Raw genomic sequence first — 22319 nt, forward strand, 5'->3', positions numbered from 1 at the left:
TTCCAAATAATCTCTTAAACCAGGCCCTGGAACAAAATATCGCTGGTAATCCGTGTCAGTGTGATAATATCGCTCTCTGTTGCAAGCTCTGATAGTGGTTCATTACATAACTGTAATTAGTTGTGTATTGAATGGATTTTATTTTGAAAGCAGCATGAGATTAGGACACCCCTATCCTGACACTAGGTAATAAAGAAGCGCTGTGCCCTGTCACGACCAGAGGAGACAGGGGAAGCCAGCCACTGCAGAGGAGCCCGGAAAGGTCTCGATCAGCACCCACAATAATATAACAATAATCTTAATATAGTGCCTTTCATAGTGGACAACCATCACAAAGTGCTTTACAAGATACGAGACTAGGGTGTGTGAACTATGCATCAGCTGCAGAGTCAGTTACAACAACATCTCACCCAAAAGACAGAGCACAAGGTTCAGTGACTTGCTCCCCCCCCCCAGCAGCCCTTCAGGGGATCACACCAGCAGCGTGCAAGACCTCAGCAGAGCTGCATTCAGCCCCCTTCTAAATCTTACAACACAGATCCCCAGGCCAAGAATGAAACCCAGTACTCTGGTGCGCCAATAATATACGAGATGACTCTGACTGATAGCTAGAGTAACCAATGAGGAACTCCATGTGAACATACAGGAACTCTCCGGGTCCACTCCGCAGACACCAAGCTCCGCCCATCCAGGCATGCTCCGTCGAGCGCGTCCCAGAAGAATAGAAGTTGCTGTAGATTGCAACAAGTGGACCCTATCCCTTTAAAACGAGAAACTGGGGCAACATTTTGAGCCTGAATCCTCGAATGAACAATTGAATGTAACTGCGAGGCAGCGCTTCAAAGGATTGGTTTTGAATTTCTGGAGTGTGTTTTTCGGGAACAGAAGTATTTTTTGAATTACAGATGTTGGCTTATGCTTTTCTAACTTGTAATACAGTTGTGGCGATGGTACTTACAACTTAAAGAGACAATCGCGTAGAGATCCGGAGTGTTCAGGTTAGTGGTCTTTTTAGTTTATTTGTACTCGGGACGAGACTGTAATGCAGGGTGATTTGCATAGTATCCATGTAATCGAGTAAGTCCCATGCAAACAATTAGAGGACAAGCGACAGGCTGCAAGCGAATGGGTACGGGTACGGGTACGGGTACGGGTACGACTGCAATTGAAACAATTGGCGAGTACCGTACTGATTAGTTACCTTCTCGTTAAGTTTTTGTTTTGTTTTAAAGAGCAGTTGTACTGGTAATAATTGCTGCAATCGAGAAGACAGCAAGTAGACTCCTCAGTGATTATAAGCTTCTATTAGCGTCAGGATCAAGCCTTAGTTTAAACATTCACAAAATACAAGTTTATGTATAAATTACGTCATTTCGTTGTATTTTTAAACAGTCCAAAAAGGCATTGTTGTAAACTGGTTTAAACACACACACACACACACATATTGATATATATTATATATATATCTATATATATATGGATATATATTATATATATTAATTCATTGGAACTTGTGCACTTTGTAAGTCATTTAGCAATTGTTTTAAATTGAAGTAGTCTTTTATATTTATGTATTTGTTTATTTTTGTAGTGAGTTGAAGACGTCTTTTTCTATGTAAGAGGCTAGGCGTGATGCTGTATATTAATTATTAAAAACACATGCTCTCCACCCCCAAGATACAGACTGCAGTATTGAGTTATTGACGTTGTATATGTAATTTTCTTGAGATGCTTCTCAGTTATTAATTTTTTGTTGAGATATTGACAGGCGATTAAAACCAAGATGCACTTCGCGTTGAATGAAATGAAGCCTTTATGACCAGCCGGCGGGCGAACGCAGGTCTCTGAAGTGTACAATCCCTGCAGCCATGTTGAATGGCAGGCTGGCTCTGTTTATAGCTGCACTGTGAGGTCCTTGGTTTGACCGTGCGAGAGAATTCCAGCAATACTTTAGAGACCCCCCCGAGATAGCACATAGTAAACTACGGCTATTTGCAAACTGAGAGCGTTTCCAAACACAGAGGTTTAGATTGAAAGCAAGTGGAAAATACTTTTTATTTTGTATAATTGATCCTGGATATCGTACAGTCTCTCTGATCCCTCCCGTAACGTTCAAAATATGCTGCATAATGATTGTTGTCTGTAGGCCATTCTGCCCCAGTTTGGGTTCTGGAGTCCGGCCAGGTGGTTCTAGTTGTTAGGAAGCAGGGCACTGTCTGTAACGCTTTGTTTTCTACTGGGCTTAGCCCCATAAATTCTTATGGCAACCCGATGTTACTTCTAACAATGTGAGGAAAACATGCTTTCATTCTGCAGGGTCAAGCAGTTAAACACGAGGTGGAATTCAGTCGAAATTGTTAAAAGGTTTCCCAGTCCACTTGTCCAAGTCTAGACACAGTGCTGCACAGTGTACAGTGTAACACACAGTGATACAGCTGTAACCACCCAGCTCGACTCTCCTACAGAATCACTGACTGCATGATAAAACACTCAGACCACCAGAACTAACGGGTTAGATCTGACCTATTCGTTTTTGTTTCTCAATTCCAATTGAAGTGAAGCATTTCTCCCGTGTGCTTCTGGACATGCAGGCTAACGTCACGCACAGCACCCTGGCTTTACAAAGTGACAGCTTTATAGAATCATTGTTGCTGGCAGACAGCTTTTAATACCTCTTTGCTCTTTTTCCCAGCGGCCTGGTTTGCAAGGTCAAGCAGCGAATCTGAACCTCCAGCTCTGTTAATGCTGCTGGCCTGCAGGCTGCTCCAGACCCGCGCTAGTGCTGACTGAGTGGTCTTTAGTGTCCTGTGCGCTCTCTATATACTGTATACTAGACACTTCCCATTGGTACCTTTTAGCAGTAACTTCACTGGGAATTTCCCAGAGTGGAGCTCAGGCATTTCTAACTTTTCAGCCACACCCGAAGCTCCATAAACCGATTCAACACATTCATATTCGCTTGTCTGGTTTTTATTTTGATTCGATGATATGTTTATCAGTGTTGCATGGCTACCTCTAAAAAGCTGAGTGTATTTTTTCTTGGACTGTCTGTATTTTGGACCCAACTCTCTTTGCTTGCAGGCTGACACAGTGAAGAGTGAGGCAGCCAATGAACACTTTGAAACACACACAATATGCAGTCTGAATGTGTGTTCAGCCCTCCAGGGTTTCCAGAACTAGTGCTGTACTGTGCTTAATTTACAGCATGCAATACAATACAGAAATCAGAATCCGTTACAACATGAGCCTTGTACAGGTCATTGCAACAAGGAGAACCTGCATAACTTGGCAAAACAGCCCATAAAAAGGAGAGGAGAGGAGAGGAGAGGAGAGGAGAGCAGAGCTGGGGGGTGGGCTTGTCCACATGTCACTGGCTGTGTGGCTATGTACTGTGTGATGAACCCAGTGATCTACACATTCCTTGTGTTGCTGTAACTAGCTAATATCTAACCCAGTCTGTGTTTGTCTGTCTGTCTGTCTATCCATGCTGCTTTAGCTGCAGTGCCAGTAAACAGTTGGCTAGTTAAGCTTTAAAGAATGTGATTGGAATAGGTTTTGACATGAAAGATAAAGGGCCAGCTTAGTTTCCTTGTTTGGAGTTTTGTGAAGAACTTGCTCTTGTATCAGGAAAATACTGAGAAGAAAATGTGTCTGCCAAAAAAGAAATCAAAATAAACTGAAATTCCAACTGAAATGGCTTCTAGAGTCCCCATAAAGTACACTGTCAAAAGCAAAGTGTTGTGAAGCACAAACAGCACCTGTTGAACGGCTGTTTACATGCGTTCATAGAAACAATGGTTAAAGTCTCCACTGCATCGTTGTTAATTGCTCCTCCTGTTTAAAGAGGAATTGAAGTGTTTCATTGTTACACTGCATACGTTACATCAACCTGATCATGAGTCACTGTTTGTTAATGTGTTATTCATTCATGTTTTATTTGAGTACTGTACAATTAAGACATTTTTGCAACCAAATTAAATTGGTGAGAGTGGGGGGGGGGGCAGGTGTCACGTTGTCTTGAACAACTGGCGTAGTCCCTGCCGGGAAGCTGATCGGTTGAATGCCAACCTCCTCCCCAAGGCCATGAGGGTGAGGGTTCCAAATGTGTTGATTTTACTCCCAGGTAACCTGACCTCTTCTAGTTCTAAGAGCAGTCTGTAGCTCTGAGTTTTCATGCTGTGAGTGCACGTCATTATCTTTCTTCATTAAGGATCATCCATACATCGTATGGATTGTTATACTTGCATTGCAACTCGCAATCAGATGTATTCACAAGGACACCCATTTCCCCGAACCGTAAATATAGAAATGATTTCCTTGTAACTGGCAAATGTAGGAATACAGTGCATGCTCTTGTTAATAGATACAATTGCGATTTAGGTGGAGAGGAAGAACACATTCCTTGTGATGCATCGCTCCCCAGTGAAAGTTTCAGTGGTGCTCTGCTATTGTGTGTCCTGGATGCAAACACAGCTGTCTTCCCTCTTGCTGTCTCAGAATGAAGCGCTCCCCATCCTAAAAATGTTTTTTCCAGTTAACCTTAAACACCCCAGTATTTACATGGCAAGCTTGGATGTTGCTTGAACTGCCGGTTGCCCTGTAATGCATTTGGCAGCCAGCTAAGCCTATGGGACATGCTTGTTTTTTCTTAGTGTTGGTCTTGGGATTTTCACATGAAGGTGTTTGAGTCTGTGCATCTTGGGAGGCTGTTTCTCTGACAGTGTGTCTCTGTAGTAAAACCTGTGTGCTGTTCATATATAAAGAGTAAGCTTGCAGCATCCCTCACTCACTGTAGCAGTGATCAGAGTGGATTTTGTGAGTCACATGACCGGACGATGCAGGTAGAGCAGTGGAGATCTGGTGTGTGTGAGTAAGCTGTTCTGTACTGGCCTCCCTTTCTGAAGAGAGAGGTCTGGTTCTGCTTCTACCTACTTCCTCAGATTCAGTGGCTTTGTGCTCTGTTTTGTACGTCTAGATTTCCAGTTTCCAGGCTCGGACCTGGAGTGAGTGAAAGTCAGCTTGCATCTTGCACAGACCCTAATCTATATATGTTGTAGTAATATGTAAGTATTGGTAAATAATAATCTGTTATAAGATATTGGCTGTACCGCATCAGTGCAGTGGCACTGGAACAGTTTTTAAAGTGGGGGTGCTGAAAGCCATTGAACAAAACTGTAACCCCTGTATATGATGGAAGCCATGCAAAGCCAAGGGGGTGCTCCCACACCCCCAGCACCCCTAGTTCCAGCACCCTTGTGTTAATGCCAGGGTCTGCTATATATTGTAAAGGCATTTCAATTGAGGAGGATCAGGACACCACAGAAGAAGTTTGATGATAAAGTGAGATCAGTATGTCAGTGTTGTAATGCATTACCAGTAACTACAGAGAGGACTAGTCCCTTAACACTGTGTTCTCATTTCTCCTTTCTCCGGGAATTTATCTTGTGTTTTTAAATGCATTGGAATTCAACACACAGGGCCCATCCATACAGGATTGGAAAGAATTAACCAGATGACTAATTAGGTAGAGATTTCTTGGGGGAAAACGACCACAGCCTTGTACTGTTTCATTATTTAATTCACAGTATTTAATTGACTGTATTTAATTGACAGTATTAGGAGGATGGTCTCCCTCTAGCAGATCACAAGTCTCTTTTTCAATTCAGTGTTGTTTCATGTCCTGTTTGTGCAGTAGCATAAGGTAATGCTAGACCCCCCCCCCCCACTGCTCCCAGGACACACGGGCCATCAATGGCTCAATGAAAGTCTCCTCATTCCTGCTAATGGGTTCCAGTTTCTCTACATCTGCAGTTTTACAGTAACCATGTCTGGCCAGCTTCCTGTGCACAGTGCTGTCGGAGTCTATTTCAGCTTCCTGTGCGCAGTGCTGTCGGAGTCTCTTTCAGCTTCCTGTGCGCAGTGCTGTCGGAGTCTCTTTCAGCTTCCTGTGCGCAGTGCTGTCGGAGTTTCTTTCAGCTTCCTGTGTGCAGTGCTGTCGGAGTCTCTTTCAGCTTCCTGTGCGCAGTGCTGTCGGAGTCTCTTTCAGCTTCCTGTGCGCAGTGCTGTCGGAGTCTCTTTCAGCTTCCTGTGCGCAGTGCTGTCGGAGTTTCTTTCAGCTTCCTGTGCGCAGTGCTGTCGGAGTCTTTCTCCCTGCTTCTCTGTTGATGTTCACAGGATGATCATTGTTGGCGTGTTCTGTTTATATTGGCTGGTTTCCCCATCTCGAGATGACATGCGTCCGTCTTCATAACCTGACCCTCCCCTCAGCTGCATCGACTCTCTGGCTGGTGCTGTTTTCACTGCTGCCACCCTGTGTATTCCCCCTTCGTGCTAGAGTGCTCTCCTGAACCCGCGGTTTATTATGTGCACCCTGTGTATTCCCCCTTCGTGCTGGAGTGCTCTCCTGAACCCACGGTTTATTATGTGCACCCAGTGCTGGGATGGAAACAAGACTTCTATTGCATAGGGCTTTCACCTATTCCAGGTTTTACCATGAGCTTGATTAGCCAGTGTATGGATAACAAGATCGGGTGCGTCTTCAAGTAAACCAGGAATGGATCAAACTGCTATGCAATGTGAGTCTCATTTCCATCCCTGCAGTGTATGGGAGTTCTGTTCTCTGTAGCCAGTCATATAAGTGCTTGGGCCTAACTGGTTGTAAACAACACAAGTTTTTACATCACCTGCTTTTACAACAAAACCTCAAACCACGACACTCTGGAGCATTTATCAGATCGAGGGGGTGTAATGTTGCATTGCTTGTTTATCAGATCGCGGGGGTGTAATGTTGCATTGCTTGTTTATCAGATCGAGGGGGTGTAATGTTGCATTGCTCGTTTATCAGATCGCGGGGGTGTAATGTTGCATTGCTCGTTTATCAGATCGCGGGGGTGTAATGTTGCATTGCTCGTTTATCAGATCGCGGGGGTGTAATGTTGCATTGCTCGTTTATCAGATCGCGGGGGTGTAATGTTGCATTGCTCGTTTAACAGATCGCGGGGGTGTAATGTTGCATTGCTTGATTTGCAGTTTTGTATGTGGTTGAGGCTTAAGTTTTAACCCCACATCTTTTAACACTTTTAAAAAGTTTTTTGCTTAACACTTTCTTCCATTAATTTCAGCTTTAGACCTTCTTTGGATTGTTTTAAAATTGTTTTTAATGTCTCATTGTCTCATTGTCTTTCTTATGGATTCAGCTCTCCTCAGCTTTTCAGACTCTGCAGTTCTTGGCTGGTTTCCGTGCTTTAAGCTCAATATTGTTCCCTTTTCAGGGAGATAAACAAGCAGGTTTGTTTAACTAATGGGACCTGGCAAACGAAGAGGCCCGTAGTGAGCCGGGAAGCACTGCACCCCGGTACCGTCCCAAACAGGACGTCTTACCCGAGGTGTGTTTTCAAATCTCAATCATGTGTATGGGAGCCTTCACAGCTGGTTATGTAAGTGTTGCTCTTGTGTGCTCAGTTGTTTTGAAATGGTCTGTGCTCTGCACAGGCGTAGGGCTTCTCTGCAGTGTGAACTGAAAGCACGGTGTGTGTGGTGTACTGGGAGAGGAAGCCATGCAGTGGAAAATCATCAACACACTCATACTGCCCCTTACCCATTAGATGCTGATATTTTTCACCCACTTTTCTCTATGTTTTAAGTGGTTGACTCTCTTGTCACTGAAGGTTTTTGTGAAAGCCAGATACACTGTTCAGTGCAGGGAAAGGGTTAACGCTTGCACTGAACAAAGTGAGGGTGAGGCCCATCTTGGCCTGTGTGTTGGCCTACTGCCATACAGAACCAGCTGCTGGCCCAGTTTTGAATCCAAAGAGCTCCAGTAACATGTTCAGTATTCTGCATTTTATAAACCTCCTCGAGCAGCGTGGCCAATCGGATTGTGAGTTCAGAGTCTGACTCTCGCTCTCACAGAGACTTGGTTTGACACACCGGTATTTCTTTATACTGTAGACTGCACTAAACCTGTTCGTGATTTCAGAGCAGCAGCAGGCATTATCGGAAAGGTCAAAGTGTTTGAAACTTTGTGCCGACAGAGGTTTGAATCTTTGACTTCACCAGTTGTATTCACCAGAATCGTTCTCTTTGGACCCTCTTTGTAAAAGAGATGTCAAGTCCTGTTTTCCTGGAAAAATGATTTTGCATTGAATACAACAAGCTCCTTCTATTAAACGGCAACATGCACGAGTGACGTGGCAGGCATTCTGATTGCTTTTCAAGCCTGATTCCCTGGTGCTGTGAGTCTCTTTGGATGAGAACAATGCTTGACAAGAACTTCACCTTGGCTTGGTAATTGTGCATAGCCAGTCAGTGACTGTGTCTAACAGTAATTGCTTGATTTTTATCTTCTACTGTGCTTGGAAACAGGGAGTTCCTGCAGTGGCAAGGGTAGTGCTGCCGTATACTCCCTTCGAGGTGGAGATCATTCTGAAAAGGATGACTAAATCTGCCACATTATTCTCGTACACAGTTCTCTCTTCCTCCTCTCCATAGTAACCTATTTCTCACTGTTCCCAATGTTTTTCTCAACAAGTTGAACGTCTCATTGTAAAAGCCTGGACGTGTTGCTGGCTGTGGATCCTCTGATGCTCCAGCACAGAGATGAAAACTGGAATCTGTGCAGTTTTTCAGACAGGCTTCTCTGAGATGGCTTGATGGCTTGCTGGCTTTTGTGGATTGGCCCATGTGTGTTGTCTATTCACAGTGCTTCTCCAAACCATGTACCTGGAATCTCCTCTTGTGGGTAAATGATTTGTAGTTTTTTGCAGCCTGTCGGCAATGGGCTGTTTGACCTTCATGCTGTGTTTACTAACCGCTTGCTCTGTCGCAGTGCTGCTTTCTCCAGCACTTGGCTGTTTTTGTGTGTCTGTGTTTCGTTGAATGTAAGAGGATCCATATAGCTGGGTATTTAAATGTTTTCCATATTCATTCATCAGGGACTATAAGGGAGTGTTTAGAACTGATTAGTGAATCTAATTGTGTAGTGCACAGTGGTGAGTGGGGAGGGGTGGGGATTGTTGGTAGAAGGTTAATCATTTATCATTTATCAGTGACCTGGGGAGCTGTACTGGTAATCTGGTTATACCGAGCTATACGTTAACTAGCCCACACTGCATGCTGGAACGCAGAGACTGCCTCGCAGTGATCAGTTATTCAATGCCCCACCTCTGGGTGGTGTAAAGTGCTGGTGCTGTGGGTTTGAAATTTTGTTGCTAATCCCTGGGGTGAATCTGTAGCATGTTAACTAATACATGTATGTGCGCTGCCCTCTGAGCTAAACAAACGAAACGGTTCTCATGGGATCGTGAGGAGGTCTGGTACCCGTGTCTGTTTGGACTGTATCAAAATAGCTGCTTATTTTAGGAGTGATCTTGTTTTAAGTTGCAGCTATTTTTTGTTTTGTGATGGGTCACACAATAAAACAGAATTCCAGCTCTACTGCCCATGGTGGATGTGATGCCTGTTTGTTAGCTGTGTGCGGGGCACTCCTCTGAAATGACTCTCCTCTTGTTATTGCCTCCTTGTTGTTGATGCACTCAAGATCTCTCCATGGCGATATCCCTGAGCTGCTGTTTGTTTGGTTGCTATGGAGACGGTGCTTTTTGAAAGCTGAGGGCCGCTGCGGTGATAGGTTGTGCACAAGGATGTGAAGCAGCTGAAACAATCTGCTTCCTACAGATATGCCTGGAAAGAGCAGAGTGAGAGAGTGTGAGGAGGGGGGTTAATGTAGGAGTAGAGAAAAACAAGACTTGCACTCGCACACACTCACTCACACACGCTCGGATATGCCTGGAAAGAGTGTGAGGAGAGGGATTAATGCGGGCTCCTAGAGTTACTCTGGGGGTAGCAGAGCAATGACAAGCCTGTCCAGGTCCCTCCCCTGCAGTTTCTATTGTTCCGGTTTGAAAGGGAGCCAACACCTGAAACGCATCAATACAGACAGGGCAGGGGCGCGTGTTGTCTGATATTACTGATGGGAGAGTGAAAAACAGACAACCACTCACTCGCTCACTCACTCACTCTCTCACTCAGAACCATGTTGGGTTGGGTAAAGCTGAAGCATGTACTGTACAATCATAACTTAAACAACTTTTCCACAATGTGAATGTATTGCATTGTAGAGCTCCACCCTGCAGAAGTCTTCCTACAATAGAATCAGCTGGCCTGTCTGAAACAGACTGCTCACTGTGAGCCATTTCTCTCTGGCATGGGCTATCTCACTGCTCAGTGCTGCAGCACAGTCTTCTTTTTGAATGTGTGTGCAAGAAGTGTCACAGCTTCAAGTCTCAACAGCTGCTGAGTCCAGGGGTTCAAGAAGAATTAGTCCAAGAATGAGATTAGGTTTAGCTTTGTAATAAAAACCTTTTGTTGCTGTGAAGCAGTTTTTTGTATTTTATTATATGAAAGATGAGCAGCAGCCCAGGGTGTGCGTACGCAGAAGTGGTGGAGACCTAAATCTCTTTCAGATGTCATTGTCACCAGCATGATGTTGAGAGTGAGCCCAGCTCTGAATGCACAGTGCAGACAGTACATGATGCTGAGTGTTGGTCCAGTCTGCTCTGAATGCACAGTGCACACAGTACATGATGCTGAGTGTTGGTCCAGTCTGCTCTGAATGCACAGTGCACACAGTACATGATGCTGAGTGTTGGTCCAGTCTGCTCTGAATGCACAGTGCACACAGTACATGATGCTGAGTGTTGGTCCAGTCTGCTCTGAATGCACAGTGCACATAGTACATGATGCTGAGTGTTGGTCCAGTCTGCTCTGAATGCACAGTGCACACAGTACATGATGCTGAGTGTTGGTCTAGCTCTGAATGCAGACAGTACATGACAGGTATAGTAAATATGTGGCATGTTTCTCACAGCCCTTGAACCACTGGAGAATGCCCAGGACAATGCTATTTAACATTTACAACTGGACGACTGTTGTTGGTTTCTAGTTCTAAAGGTATTCAATTCCTTCCAGTATATCCGTTACTTGTTATAAACATGAACTGAAAAAAGAATCCGCAGGGGGTGTTTAAAAACACAGGAGCCTGCGATTCGAATCTGGCAGTGACCTCATGTCCTGTGATTAGAATCTGGCAGTGACCTCACATCCTGTACTGATTTTTTTGCTCTATTCCGTTCCAACCTTATTTAACAGACATTGTTTTTTCATGTGTTGTGTCTCTTGTGAAGCCTGTGCCAGCCCCAGTGCAGTGCAGTGCAGTCCGCTCCCGCGTATGCTGTGGCTGGTGTTAGTTGAAGCTGTATTTGTAGCTTGCATGCCTTCACATACACAGCTTATTTTCCTGCAGTTCTGGGCTGGCAGTCCTGTTCGCTTGCTGTTGTTTTATCGCTGCCTGTGGCTGGTGTTCACATTACTCCCCACCACAGTCAGGCTTTGTGTGCAGCCAGCAGTGCAGTGCAGTGCCCACAGAGGTCTTGTGATATCACCCACAGCTACAGTACAGTATCGCCAGCTCTGGTGTGGTGGTGCACTGCCAACACGTGGGTTGTGGAGATTTAAAAACCCAGCAGTTTCTTATGGTTTTTTCATCTCGTTTTGAGATTTGCAGAAGAGAGACTTTTCTGAAATGCTTGCATCCGAACTTGCGGCTGTTGACCACACTGGTTAGCCCTTTTGGTCAAGCATGGGCCCTACTCGAAACTGGGTATGACTAGTGACAATTAGGGGCAGCAGCTAGATCAACATAAACCGCTGATGTTGGTGAGAGAAAAAAAAAACATTACAGGACTTTAAACCACCTTAAAGTGGACGATTTGCACACTATTGAAAATGCTGCAGTTTAAAAGCCATAGAAAGATCCCCTGTGGCTCAGTGTCCTTCAGTAATGAGCTCTGGCACTGTTCACTGCACTCCTCATCTCGAGAGAGAGACAAGCAAGCCACCTTATGTTCTGGGTGCAGAGGATTTGTACAGGGCTGAGTCCCTCAGAACTCTCTTCACATGCGTTTTACAAACCCTTACCCTTCCATCCACCCAGTGGAGGTTACAGCTACTGGACAGGAACCAATTGCAGTGCTTGGAGGTAAGAGCCGAGAGCAGCACACCCAGTTTTGTAGCATTCTTTAGAAGTTTACAGAATCCTGAAAGTGTTTTCACTTCGACACCCAGGCCCTCTGTTGAGTGATTGAGCCTTGCTGTTGAGTGATTGAGTTCCAGTGCCCGGCTGCATCCCTGCTGTTCTCTGTAGAGAGGAGCTCTGATTGCACTGGGCGGGTCAGTGTGTCCCTGCTGTTCTCTGTAGAGAGGAGCTCTGATTGCACTCGGCGGGTCAGTGTGTCCCTGCTGTTCTCTGTAGAGAGGAGCTCTGATTGCACTCGGCGGGTCAGTGTGTCCCTGCTGTTCTCTGTAGAGAGGTGCTCTGATTGCACTGGGCGGGTCAGTGTGTCCCTGCTGTTCTCTGTAGAGAGGAGCTCTGATTGCACTCGGCGGGTCAGTGTGTCCCTGCTGTTCTCTGTAGAGAGGAGCTCTGATTGCACTCGGCGGGTCAGTGTGTCCCTGCTGTTCTCTGTAGAGAGGAGCTCTGATTGCACTGGGCGGGTCAGTGTGTCCCTGCTGTTCTCTGTAGAGAGGAGCTCTGATTGCACTCGGCGGGTCAGTGTGTCCCTGCTGTTCTCTGCAGAGAGGAGCTCTGATTGCACTCGGCGGGTCAGTGTGTCCCTGCTGTTCTCTGCAGAGAGGAGCTCTGATTGCACTCGGCGGGTCAGTGTGTCCCTGCTGTTCTCTGCAGAGAGGAGCTCTGATTGCACTCGGCGGGTCAGTGTGTCCCTGCTGTTCTCTGTAGAGAGGAGCTCTGATTGCACTCGGCGGGTCAGTGTGTCCCTGCTGTTCTCTGTAGAGAGGAGCTCTGATTGCACTCGGCGGGTCAGTGTGTCCCTGCTGTTCTCTGCAGAGAGGAGCTCTGATTGCACTCGGCGGGTCAGTGTGTCCCTGCTGTTCTCTGCAGAGAGGAGCTCTGATTGCACTCGGCGGGTCAGTGTGTCCCTGCTGTTCTCTGCAGAGAGGAGCTCTGATTGCACTCGGCGGGTCAGTGTGTCCCTGCTGTTCTCTGCAGAGAGGAGCTCTGATTGCACTCGGCGGGTCAGTGTGTCCCTGCTGTTCTCTGCAGAGAGGAGCTCTGATTGCACTCGGCGGGTCAGTGTGTCCCTGCTGTTCTCTGCAGAGAGGAGCTCTGATTGCACTCGGCGGGTCAGTGTGTCCCTGCTGTTCTCTGCAGAGAGGAGCTCTGATTGCACTCGGCGGGTCAGTGTGTACCAACCCTGCGCAGGGCTGTGAGTTAAAGCACTGGAATGGGGACTGCAGGACAGAGGGTTTATGACAAGAGCATGAGATCAATGGGTAGAATTAGACAGCTGATTTAATCCTTTTACCTCATTCTTCCTGACGCTAACAGTACCCTATGTATTGTGGAAAGAACAAGGAGCTTGTACTAAGAATCGAGAGCACCATTAGTTGTCCCAATCCTGCCCCCTTGCCTTTTGCTGATCTGTGCTTCGGAGTTCAGCACATGAATGCATCATTTAACTGCCAGTTCTTTTTCTTTACTTTGTTTTAAATAGAAGGCTTTGTCAGGTTTATGGGTTTTTCAGTCAACCAAATTTGCAGGTCGTTTAGAGTTTCATCTGTACTGCAGAGATGGCCATGTGCTGAAGACTGCATGGTGTTGCTGTCGCAGTGTGCTCGTTTCATTTATAATTCAACAATGTGTGAATGCTGTGCTGTACTGTGTCAGTAATAGGAAGCACAGTACAGTACAGACAGGCAGTCTGCATGCTGCCCCAGTCCCAGTCAGTAATAGGAAGCACGGTACAGTACAGACAGGCAGTCTGCATGCTGACCCAGTCCCAGTCAGTAATAGGAAGCACGGTACAGTACAGACAGGCAGTCTGCATGCTGACCCAGTCCCAGTCAGTAATAGGAAGCACGGTACAGTACAGACAGGCAGTCTGCATGCTGCCCCAGTCCCAGTCAGTAATAGGAAGCACGGTACAGTACAGACAGGCAGTCTGCATGCTGACCCAGTCCCAGTCAGTAATAGGAAGCACGGTACAGTACAGACAGGCAGTCTGCATGCTGCCCCAGTCCCAGTCAGTAATAGGAAGCACGGTACAGTACAGACAGGCAGTCTGCATGCTGCCCCAGTCCCAGTCAGTAATGGGAAGCACGGTACAGTACAGACAGGCAGTCTGCATGCTGCCCCAGTCCCAGTCAGTAATGGGAAGCACGGTACAGTACAGACAGGCAGTCTGCATGCTGCCCCAGTCCCAGTCAGTAATGGGAAGCACGGTACAGTACAGACAGGCAGTCTGCATGCTGCCCCAGTCCCAGTCAGTAATGGGAAGCACGGTACAGTACAGACAGGCAGTCTGCATGCTGCCCCAGTCCCAGTCAGTAATGGGAAGCACGGTACAGTACAGACAGGCAGTCTGCATGCTGCCCCAGTCCCAGTCAGTAATGGGAAGCATGGTACAGTACAGACAGGCAGTCTGCATGCTGCCTCAGTCCCAGTCAGTAATAGGAAGAACCACACCGTATAGACAGGTAGTCTGCATGCTGCCCCAGTCAGTAATAGGAAGCACAGTACAGTACAGACAGGCAGTCTGCATGCTGCCCCAGTCCCAGTCAGTAATAGGAAGCACAGTACAGTACAGACAGGCAGTCTGCATGCTGCCCCAGTCCCAGTCAGTAATAGGAAGCACGGTACAGTACAGACAGGCAGTCTGCATGCTGCCCCAGTCCCAGTCAGTAATGGGAAGCACGGTACAGTACAGACAGGCAGTCTGCATGCTGCCTCAGTCCCAGTCAGTAATAGGAAGAACCACACAGTATAGACAGGTAGTCTGCATGCTGCCCCAGTCAGTAATAGGAAGCACAGTACAGTACAGACAGGCAGTCCCAGCACTCTTAGCAGGAATTCTCACAAATGACTAAATTATCAGAAAAAAAAACATTCCAAGGAAGTCTTGCCCCTCGAAATTGTGTCTCTGAAATCCTGGACCGCAGCATACTCTGTTTAGAGTTGCCCTAAATATGTACGTTAACCAGAACGTTCCATTGTGCTCTTTCATCTGCTGCTGCAGCAATGCGATAACACAAACCTGCACACTTCCTGTTTGCTCACAGTCAGGCCTGTTGGTTAAGCAGTGACAGACTCTTTGCATGAAGAGCTGAAACGTACTGAAGTAGCACTGAAGATAAGAAAGAAAGATTTATAGCATAACATAGCCACAGAGTGCACAGTTGTTGTTTTTAATAACCTGGTAGTTTAGCATTCAACCGTACTGGCTCTTCACATGGAGAGCTGGTGCTTTGACTGTTGGTGCGCACACTAGTGTCTTCCATCCTCTTCACCAGCATCCTGGCCTGATTATCACAGCCCCTTCCATGTGCCTTGTCCAGACTCCTCGCATGGCATGAGCTGTGAGGACTGTTACTGGAGCCGCAGGCAGCTGCTCTGCTTTGATGTCACAGCAGCTTCTGGACAAAGGGCTGTCTATGGGATGCGACTTCACTAAGTACAGGGAAACTCATTGCTGGCAATTACAGGGTCAGGACAAAAGATTGGAAACTCTGTCTACAGTAGGGGGTCCAGTACATGCCCCCCATGGACAGCATGCATGGCACTGATGGCATGTGATGGGAATTTGAAAGAATCAGACACTTTACACGCTTTGCATCAGCGAGTGCAGATTTTATAGATGAACACTTTTTATGTCCAAGGTAATTTGAATAGGTACTGATGTCCAGCCCCTGGGCGGGCTGTTTCTCCTTTTGCGTTGTGTTTGCCTGTCTTCCTATTTGCCATGACACCCCCACGTGTGTGACTGGACTTCAGGTCTCCCTGTCCATTTTGCCAGTAATGGCCTCTTCATACCCTGCAGTGCTGTCTTGGAATTATTGTGCCAAACCATGGCCACTGGAATTAAATCAAGAACGGTGTTATGATCTGTATTTGTTTTAGTGTTATTAAACATTCGAAGAGGGGGTTTTACTCTGGACAGCTCGTCGTCCTGTTGAATTTACCAGGTAAATGAAATGACCAGGTTGCTACTTCGTTTTAAATGTGTTGCTCGTTGTTTTTGTTCTCTCCTTGGTCCTGTCTTCTGTGTATCTGGTTTCAGTCTGATGCTGAATAAGTAGTAACCCTTTTCTGTTGCAGCAAAATGGACATCTATTATGATGAGTCATGCTGTAGCAAGCTCACAGATGTCTTGCATCGTTTCAGTGTTGTACTTAAGCCTGTACTTGGAAATATTGAAGGACTAGGTAGGTTAGGGTTGGAGTTAGGGTTAGGGTTGAAGTATTATTTGCAATACTTGCGTGAACAACTTCACTTCTACACTTATATTTCCTGTGCAGTTTACGTTTCCAGAATAGATGTGTGCCTCTTTAAGATATTGCATGTCTAAGCTCACATTGTGGACCTGGCTGCAGCTGATGTCAGTTGATGCAGAACTGAAATGTCTCGCTGCCCTTTATCTGCCATTTTAAAAATAAACCTCCACAGATGTATTGTGCTGGGTGAAAGTGCCTGACAGGATGCAGCTGGCTGTCAACTCTCAGCCCTGTTCAAAGAGCACTCTCTCCACAGCATGCACCTTGCTCTACTCTCAGTCCTGTTCAGAGAGCACTCTCTCCACAGCATGCACCTTGCTCTGCTCTCAGTCCTGTTCAAAGAGCTCTGTCTCCACAGCATGCACCTTGCTCTACTCTCAGTCCTGTTCAGAGAGCACTCTCTCCACAGCATGCACCTTGCTCTGCTCTCAGTCCTGTTCAAAGAGCACCAGAAAGGTCAAACTGCTTCACTCACATCAGGTGTCTGGCTAACCATGAAATACTACAACGCTTAAGTTGTTTGTGTACCAATATGTGCAAATGACATTAAAACTCTAAATGCAGTATATGTGCAAACAAGGCATACCCCACAGTGCAATTGACTGCTCTCAGTAGTAGAGAAATAAGCAGGTAGAAAGCTCTCTTCTAACCATTGCTGTAGTTTTTGTCTGGGATGTCTTGTTAAAATAAAAGGTGCTGTTGAAAATCCATCACAAGTTAATCGTTAAGTGCTGGGATTTGGGAGCTAATGGTTTCTTTTATTTTTTTGTCTCTGTAATTGCTCTGCTGAGTCTTGGAAGGGGTCCTTGTCAGTAGCCCAACAGCAACATGTGTAGATGACAGCCGGCATTTATAACACTGCTTCTGAAAACCACAGATGGACAAGCTGCCCTGGGAAGAAAACAAACCCGAACAGAAATGGAATAACCACCCCTGTGTGTGCATTTCTTGTAACCAGTAGCTGTTGAATGCGAGTTAGTGGAGCTGCTTGTTGGTTTTGGTTCAGCTCAGTGTTTTGGGCTCCAGTCCCTTCAGAGTGATATGAACCTGATTACTTAACCCCAGCTTCCGTGATCATGACCAGGCACGTGCACAAGAACAAGGGATCTGCACAATACTCCCCTGCATGTAATAACACAGGAGCAGTGCACTTCCAATAACACACAAGCCTGCCACAAATGTACAACTGTACAGTCAACTTCAAAGACACTCAATCGATTGGCTAGAGCCTTCATCAGTGCAACTACTGTATATTCACACTACAAGTGCAAGAATGCACGGGACAAAGTTGTTTGTACACATGCAGTTATATAGTGTGATGCACATGGGTGCTCATGCAGTTATATAATGCGTTGCAGTGTAAACTTGTTGGGCTGGTGCCTTTTATAATACAGGGCTGGGCAATGCCTTTGCACACTGTTTAGACTCTCCTTCTGAAGCTGAAATGCTGGAGGTGTAATCTGCTTTTCAGAGATCATTGTTTAATGGCTCCTTTTATTGTAGAAGCCTTCAAAACAGCTGCATGTCCTGAACCCAGCAATAGTCTGTGCAGTCCAAGTAATTTGAGGCTAGGTGTTGAGGGTCAGCATGGGATTGCAGCTTGCATTTCCCAGTGAAGGAACAGTACTCCAGGGTCACTGTGCCTATACACTTTACACTTTAAAGATCGCCGAAGCCTGTTTTTTTTTTTAATCTTTTTTGTTTTGGCTTCTTTTTTGTATTTTTGTAACAAAGTATTGTGGAAGGAAACGTCCTTGCTTCCAAACCAGCTACCTTAAACATCCTGTCCTGCAACGCCTGCTCTCCTTCAAGTCTTCAGTTTATAGCCCTTATTTTGACTGCAAGGTGAATCCTGTCTGGAGAGTACCCTTGTGTTGGCAGTGAAGACATGATTGTTGATGATAGTTAGTATTGTTTTGTCATCTTGGTGTATTTAAGAGCAAGTCAGGTGGTGCAGTATTTTTAGCCAGTAAATGGAAATCTCTTCTACAGTTGAACATTGACTGGTGCTGCTAAACAAGGGGAGTTCTCTCTGAAGAGGAGGTGAGGCCAGGCATGCCATTGCACTTCCTGTCACTGTAACCTGACGCTCTGGGGAGTCTGTGAAACCTGTGCTTTACACTGGTACTGTTTTGTTACGAGCTTTCTAATCAATCTCGAAACGCTCTTCACTCCCTGACATCATTCAAAAAGCAGTGTCCCTGATATAGATGTGTTTGAACTTCTATCTGCATTAGAACACAGATGAGCCTTTCCATGTCAAATTAATGCCTGTTTCCTTGACTACCTCGGGTTTTGAGTTGCAGTACAGTGGACAGCACAGACCCATGGAGACTTACAGCATGCTGTATATCCCAGCTCTGAGGAGGAGAGTACAAGATGTGTGTGTGTGTGTGTGTGTGTGGGGTGTATGGCTGCAAGTTTACAATATAGGGAATACGATTAGCTGGTTCACTTTCTAACTGTCTGATCTCCTGCATACCTTTTTATATTCTTAAATATAATCGTTTGTTTCCTTTTTGTTTTGCAGTGTCCAGTGTCATGAAACTGAATCCACAGCAAGCTCCTCTATATGTAAGTGCATTGAATTTCTGCCTAAAGTTCACATCCATTATTTACTTGTTGATTTTTGACATGCACATATTGATCTGGTCTCTGTTTTCTAGGTCTGAGCTGCTGCAGTCATGTCTTGTTTATATAGGACTTTGCTAATAAGACTAGTAAATGATGTAGTAATTCCCTTAACTCATTTATTCCGTTCAAATTCTCCAATTTAAGTTGCACAGGAAGCCGTTGTAATCTCAGACTGACTGGGCAGACAAAGGAGATATTCAGGAGATAGATTCGGTCGTAATTTGAGAACATGCTCAAACAGAAAGGGTGTTGCTCACTGAGAAATGTCCTTTGGCAAGGCAGGGCCCTGACTCTGAGAAGGAGAGGGACGTGCCATCGCTGTAGGCAATCCTTGTACAGATTCACGGCTGTAAATTATCAGAAACACAGGGCTGTGTTTCCTAGTGTTTTGCTGTGTGATTTACACACACCCACTCTTGTGTCGTCTTTGAGGAGCTGGGCTGGCTGCATCCATTCAAGAGGAGACAGTGTCAGTGTTTGAGCTGCTTGTCTTTGGAGTGTGTGTGTGTGTTTTAATCTTATCTCCAGGGCTGTGGGAGTTATTGAATGAATTGAGGTCATTATCACAATTTGCCATGTGCATCTGTGCCATTGTGCCAGACAGTAGAGGATGGTCGTCTAGCTTTTTGTATTCTCTTTATAGATGATGATTAATTTATCAATTGTACCTTGACTAGGACAGATTCTGATGGTGAACTAGCTCTGTATTCAATTTCTGGTGATTTTATATTTCAGTATTTTAGAAATATTGCTAGACCTGAGAAATTTCTATAATCAAAACCAATCTGTGTCACATGAAACCTTCATCCCCTCCCAGCAGCTGACTCTCAAAGCTTGTCCTTTTGTATACACTGTATTTATGGTTTGATTCATTGCTGTGAGTCAGTTTATATATTGCAGCTTTATTGGTGGGGTGTTTTATATTGGCTGTCCTGGTTGAAATCTTACAGAAAACCAAGCTAACCAGGCCAGGTCCCCTTTCTAACCATGCTGGTCTCCAAGCAGTTCATTATCTCATTCTGTTCCTCACTAAACCCATCATTAAACAGACTGTTGGTCTTCATTACCATGTGGTAATGAAGACCAACAGCCTGTTTAATGATGGGTTTCCGTATTTTGAAGAGGTTATCGAGTTGATCCAATGGTCGACACGTATAAAGACTGGCTGTTTAAATCATTGAAATAGAGGTCCTCCCTGCTGCTCTAACATTCCTCCAAAACAGAAATACATTAACGAGTCTGTATCAATCCTCACCTTTTAGTGAGTGCGAAATTCAAACACGCACACACCCTCCCCCTCCTAGAAAAACAACACAGCAAAGGTCATTGCTGAGAACATTTACACAAGGCACACATAGAGGGGAAGGAGGGAGGGCCTAATTATTTGTAGCAAGAGCAGGATGCTGCATGGGAAATGCAGAAGTGATTTAAAGTGTTTCGAAGCTGGTGGGGGTCCAAAGTTTAAAATGAAAGTCTGGAACCTGTATTTGATTTAATCAGGGCTCATTGAGCTTCAAACCGCGTCTCTGATTCAGCATGTAGGTGAAGTATCCTGGCTGTTTTATTCTCTGCCTGTGCAACTGCAGTATTTCATGTGCTTCACATTGTCAGCAGCAACTCTGCACATGTCCCACCTGTCTATTAAAATGAATGGGGGGAGTAGGCACCTCAGCTAGCCTGTCTGCTGCATCATTATTACAGCAGGGTGATTGCCTAAGTTTTAGATGAAGGAATAGAAGAGGGACTGATTCTGTGACTTGACATATGATGGAAGAAGAAATGAGAATCTGTATTTTTACTTGTTTTATTGCTTGTGGCTTTTGAACTGTGTGTGTGTGTGTGTGTGTGTGTGTGTGTGTGTGTGTGTGTGTGTGTTTAGACTGCAAGTTCCATGTGAGTGCTCTACCAACTTGAATAAGTGTGACCCCCCCACCCCCCCCCCCCCCCCCCCCCCCCCCCCCCCCCCCCCCCCCCCCCCCCCCCCCCCCCCCCCCCCAACCCCCCCCCCCCCCCCCCCCCCCCCCCCCACTGGGAACCTTGGGGAAAATATTAAAATAGGCTTCAAGTCAAGCAGCTATTGGAGGCATGAAGTGTCAGCACCCTTTTGAAAGAGGGAAGGGGGTGTGGTGTCTCTGGTTTCAGTTCTCTCATGCTGCAATTTCTTCTCAAGCAATCCACTGCCTCTTTCGCTGTGATTTCATGAAGTTCTTTGTCACGTTGCAATGAGAGCCAGAGGGCGGGTCTCCTTTCCAGGCTGCACTGCTTCATTCATTCCATATTGTATGCAAGAGATGAGGACTCAAGGAAGGGAGCAAGGGATTCGTTGGACACCAGAGTCACCCCACTGTGCACTTTCGATAAACACAGTTAGCTGGATCTCGTAGCCATTCATGTCGTAAATTCATATGAACCTTTAACCCCTTAAAATGATTCATTTCCGTTGCTTGAGTAGCAGTTTCCTTTTGAGAACATCTGCAAGACTGCCATTGTGCAATCCACAGTGTGTGTGTGTGTGTGTGTGTGTTCTTTAGTGTGCCCTTGGATCTGGCCTTGCTGTGTGAGCGAGTGAGTGAGTGCAGCTGCTCTGTGATTGGGAGCAGGCTCCACACCATTACCCCTCTGTCTGTCTGCATCTGAGCTTTCCCTCTGCTGGCACAATTCACAGCTCCAGGAGCTCATTTCTCAAAACAAAACTTAACAAAAAACAAACCTGTCTTTTGTAAAACTAAAATTTTAGCACCAATTAATTTGGGCTGGATCTGTTGAAGCTTTAAGGTAGATCGAGACCCATTTGGGAAGCCTGAGTGCCCCTCACCTTGAGAGCAGAGCAGCACTGTTTGTTCTGTAAAGCTGACCAGTCTGGCAAGCAGCAACAAGTGAAGTGGCCTCTCTTAGCCTTGTACCATACTCTCCCATCAGCATTTCTACCCACAGCCGTCTTGTGTCCGTGGCAACAGCTGTGAAGTCTCCTGAGCCTGCCCTGCTCAGGATCATGGATGCCAGCGCCCTGTTATTAGCAGACTGGATATACAGTAACCAGGACAATAAGACCTGCAGGGAGAGCAAAGCCAGCCTTGCGTGATGTCCTGACTGCAGGACAAGGCCTGCTGTAACTCTGTACAGCGGTGTGATGCTTGGAATGTGTGGGGGCAGTGTGGCATTGTGTGAAATACAGTGCTGGTTGCACCATGTTATAGCTGATTTTGTAGATTTCAGTTTTTTTCTTTTCTGCTGAATCTGGTGAATGTGAGAATCCTTGATTCCATGTGTGTTTGAAGGTTTATCAAGCCTCTATTGCATGGATGTTGTGCCGGCCACTATATGATTTATTGATGCTG

At 45.9% G+C, this 22319-nt stretch overlaps 1 protein-coding gene across 4 annotated transcripts in view; it reads left to right on the plus strand.

Moving 5' to 3' along the window:
* Positions 1-737: 737 nt before the first annotated feature.
* The window catches only part of LOC121299033 (A-kinase anchor protein 13-like), a 75437-nt gene continuing 53855 nt past the window's right edge, over positions 738-22319 (plus strand). For all 4 annotated transcript variants that reach the window (XM_041226490.1, XM_041226491.1, XM_041226492.1 and 1 more), the window contains exons 1-2: positions 738-998; positions 18878-18921. In XM_041226490.1, coding sequence (XP_041082424.1) covers positions 18889-18921 — 33 coding nt within the window. In that variant the 5' untranslated portion in view covers positions 738-998; positions 18878-18888. The remainder of the gene's footprint in view (positions 999-18877; positions 18922-22319) is intronic.

Source organism: Polyodon spathula, chromosome 24, assembly GCF_017654505.1.
Source record: "Polyodon spathula isolate WHYD16114869_AA chromosome 24, ASM1765450v1, whole genome shotgun sequence".
In the NCBI taxonomy this organism is placed as follows: domain Eukaryota; kingdom Metazoa; phylum Chordata; class Actinopteri; order Acipenseriformes; family Polyodontidae; genus Polyodon; species Polyodon spathula.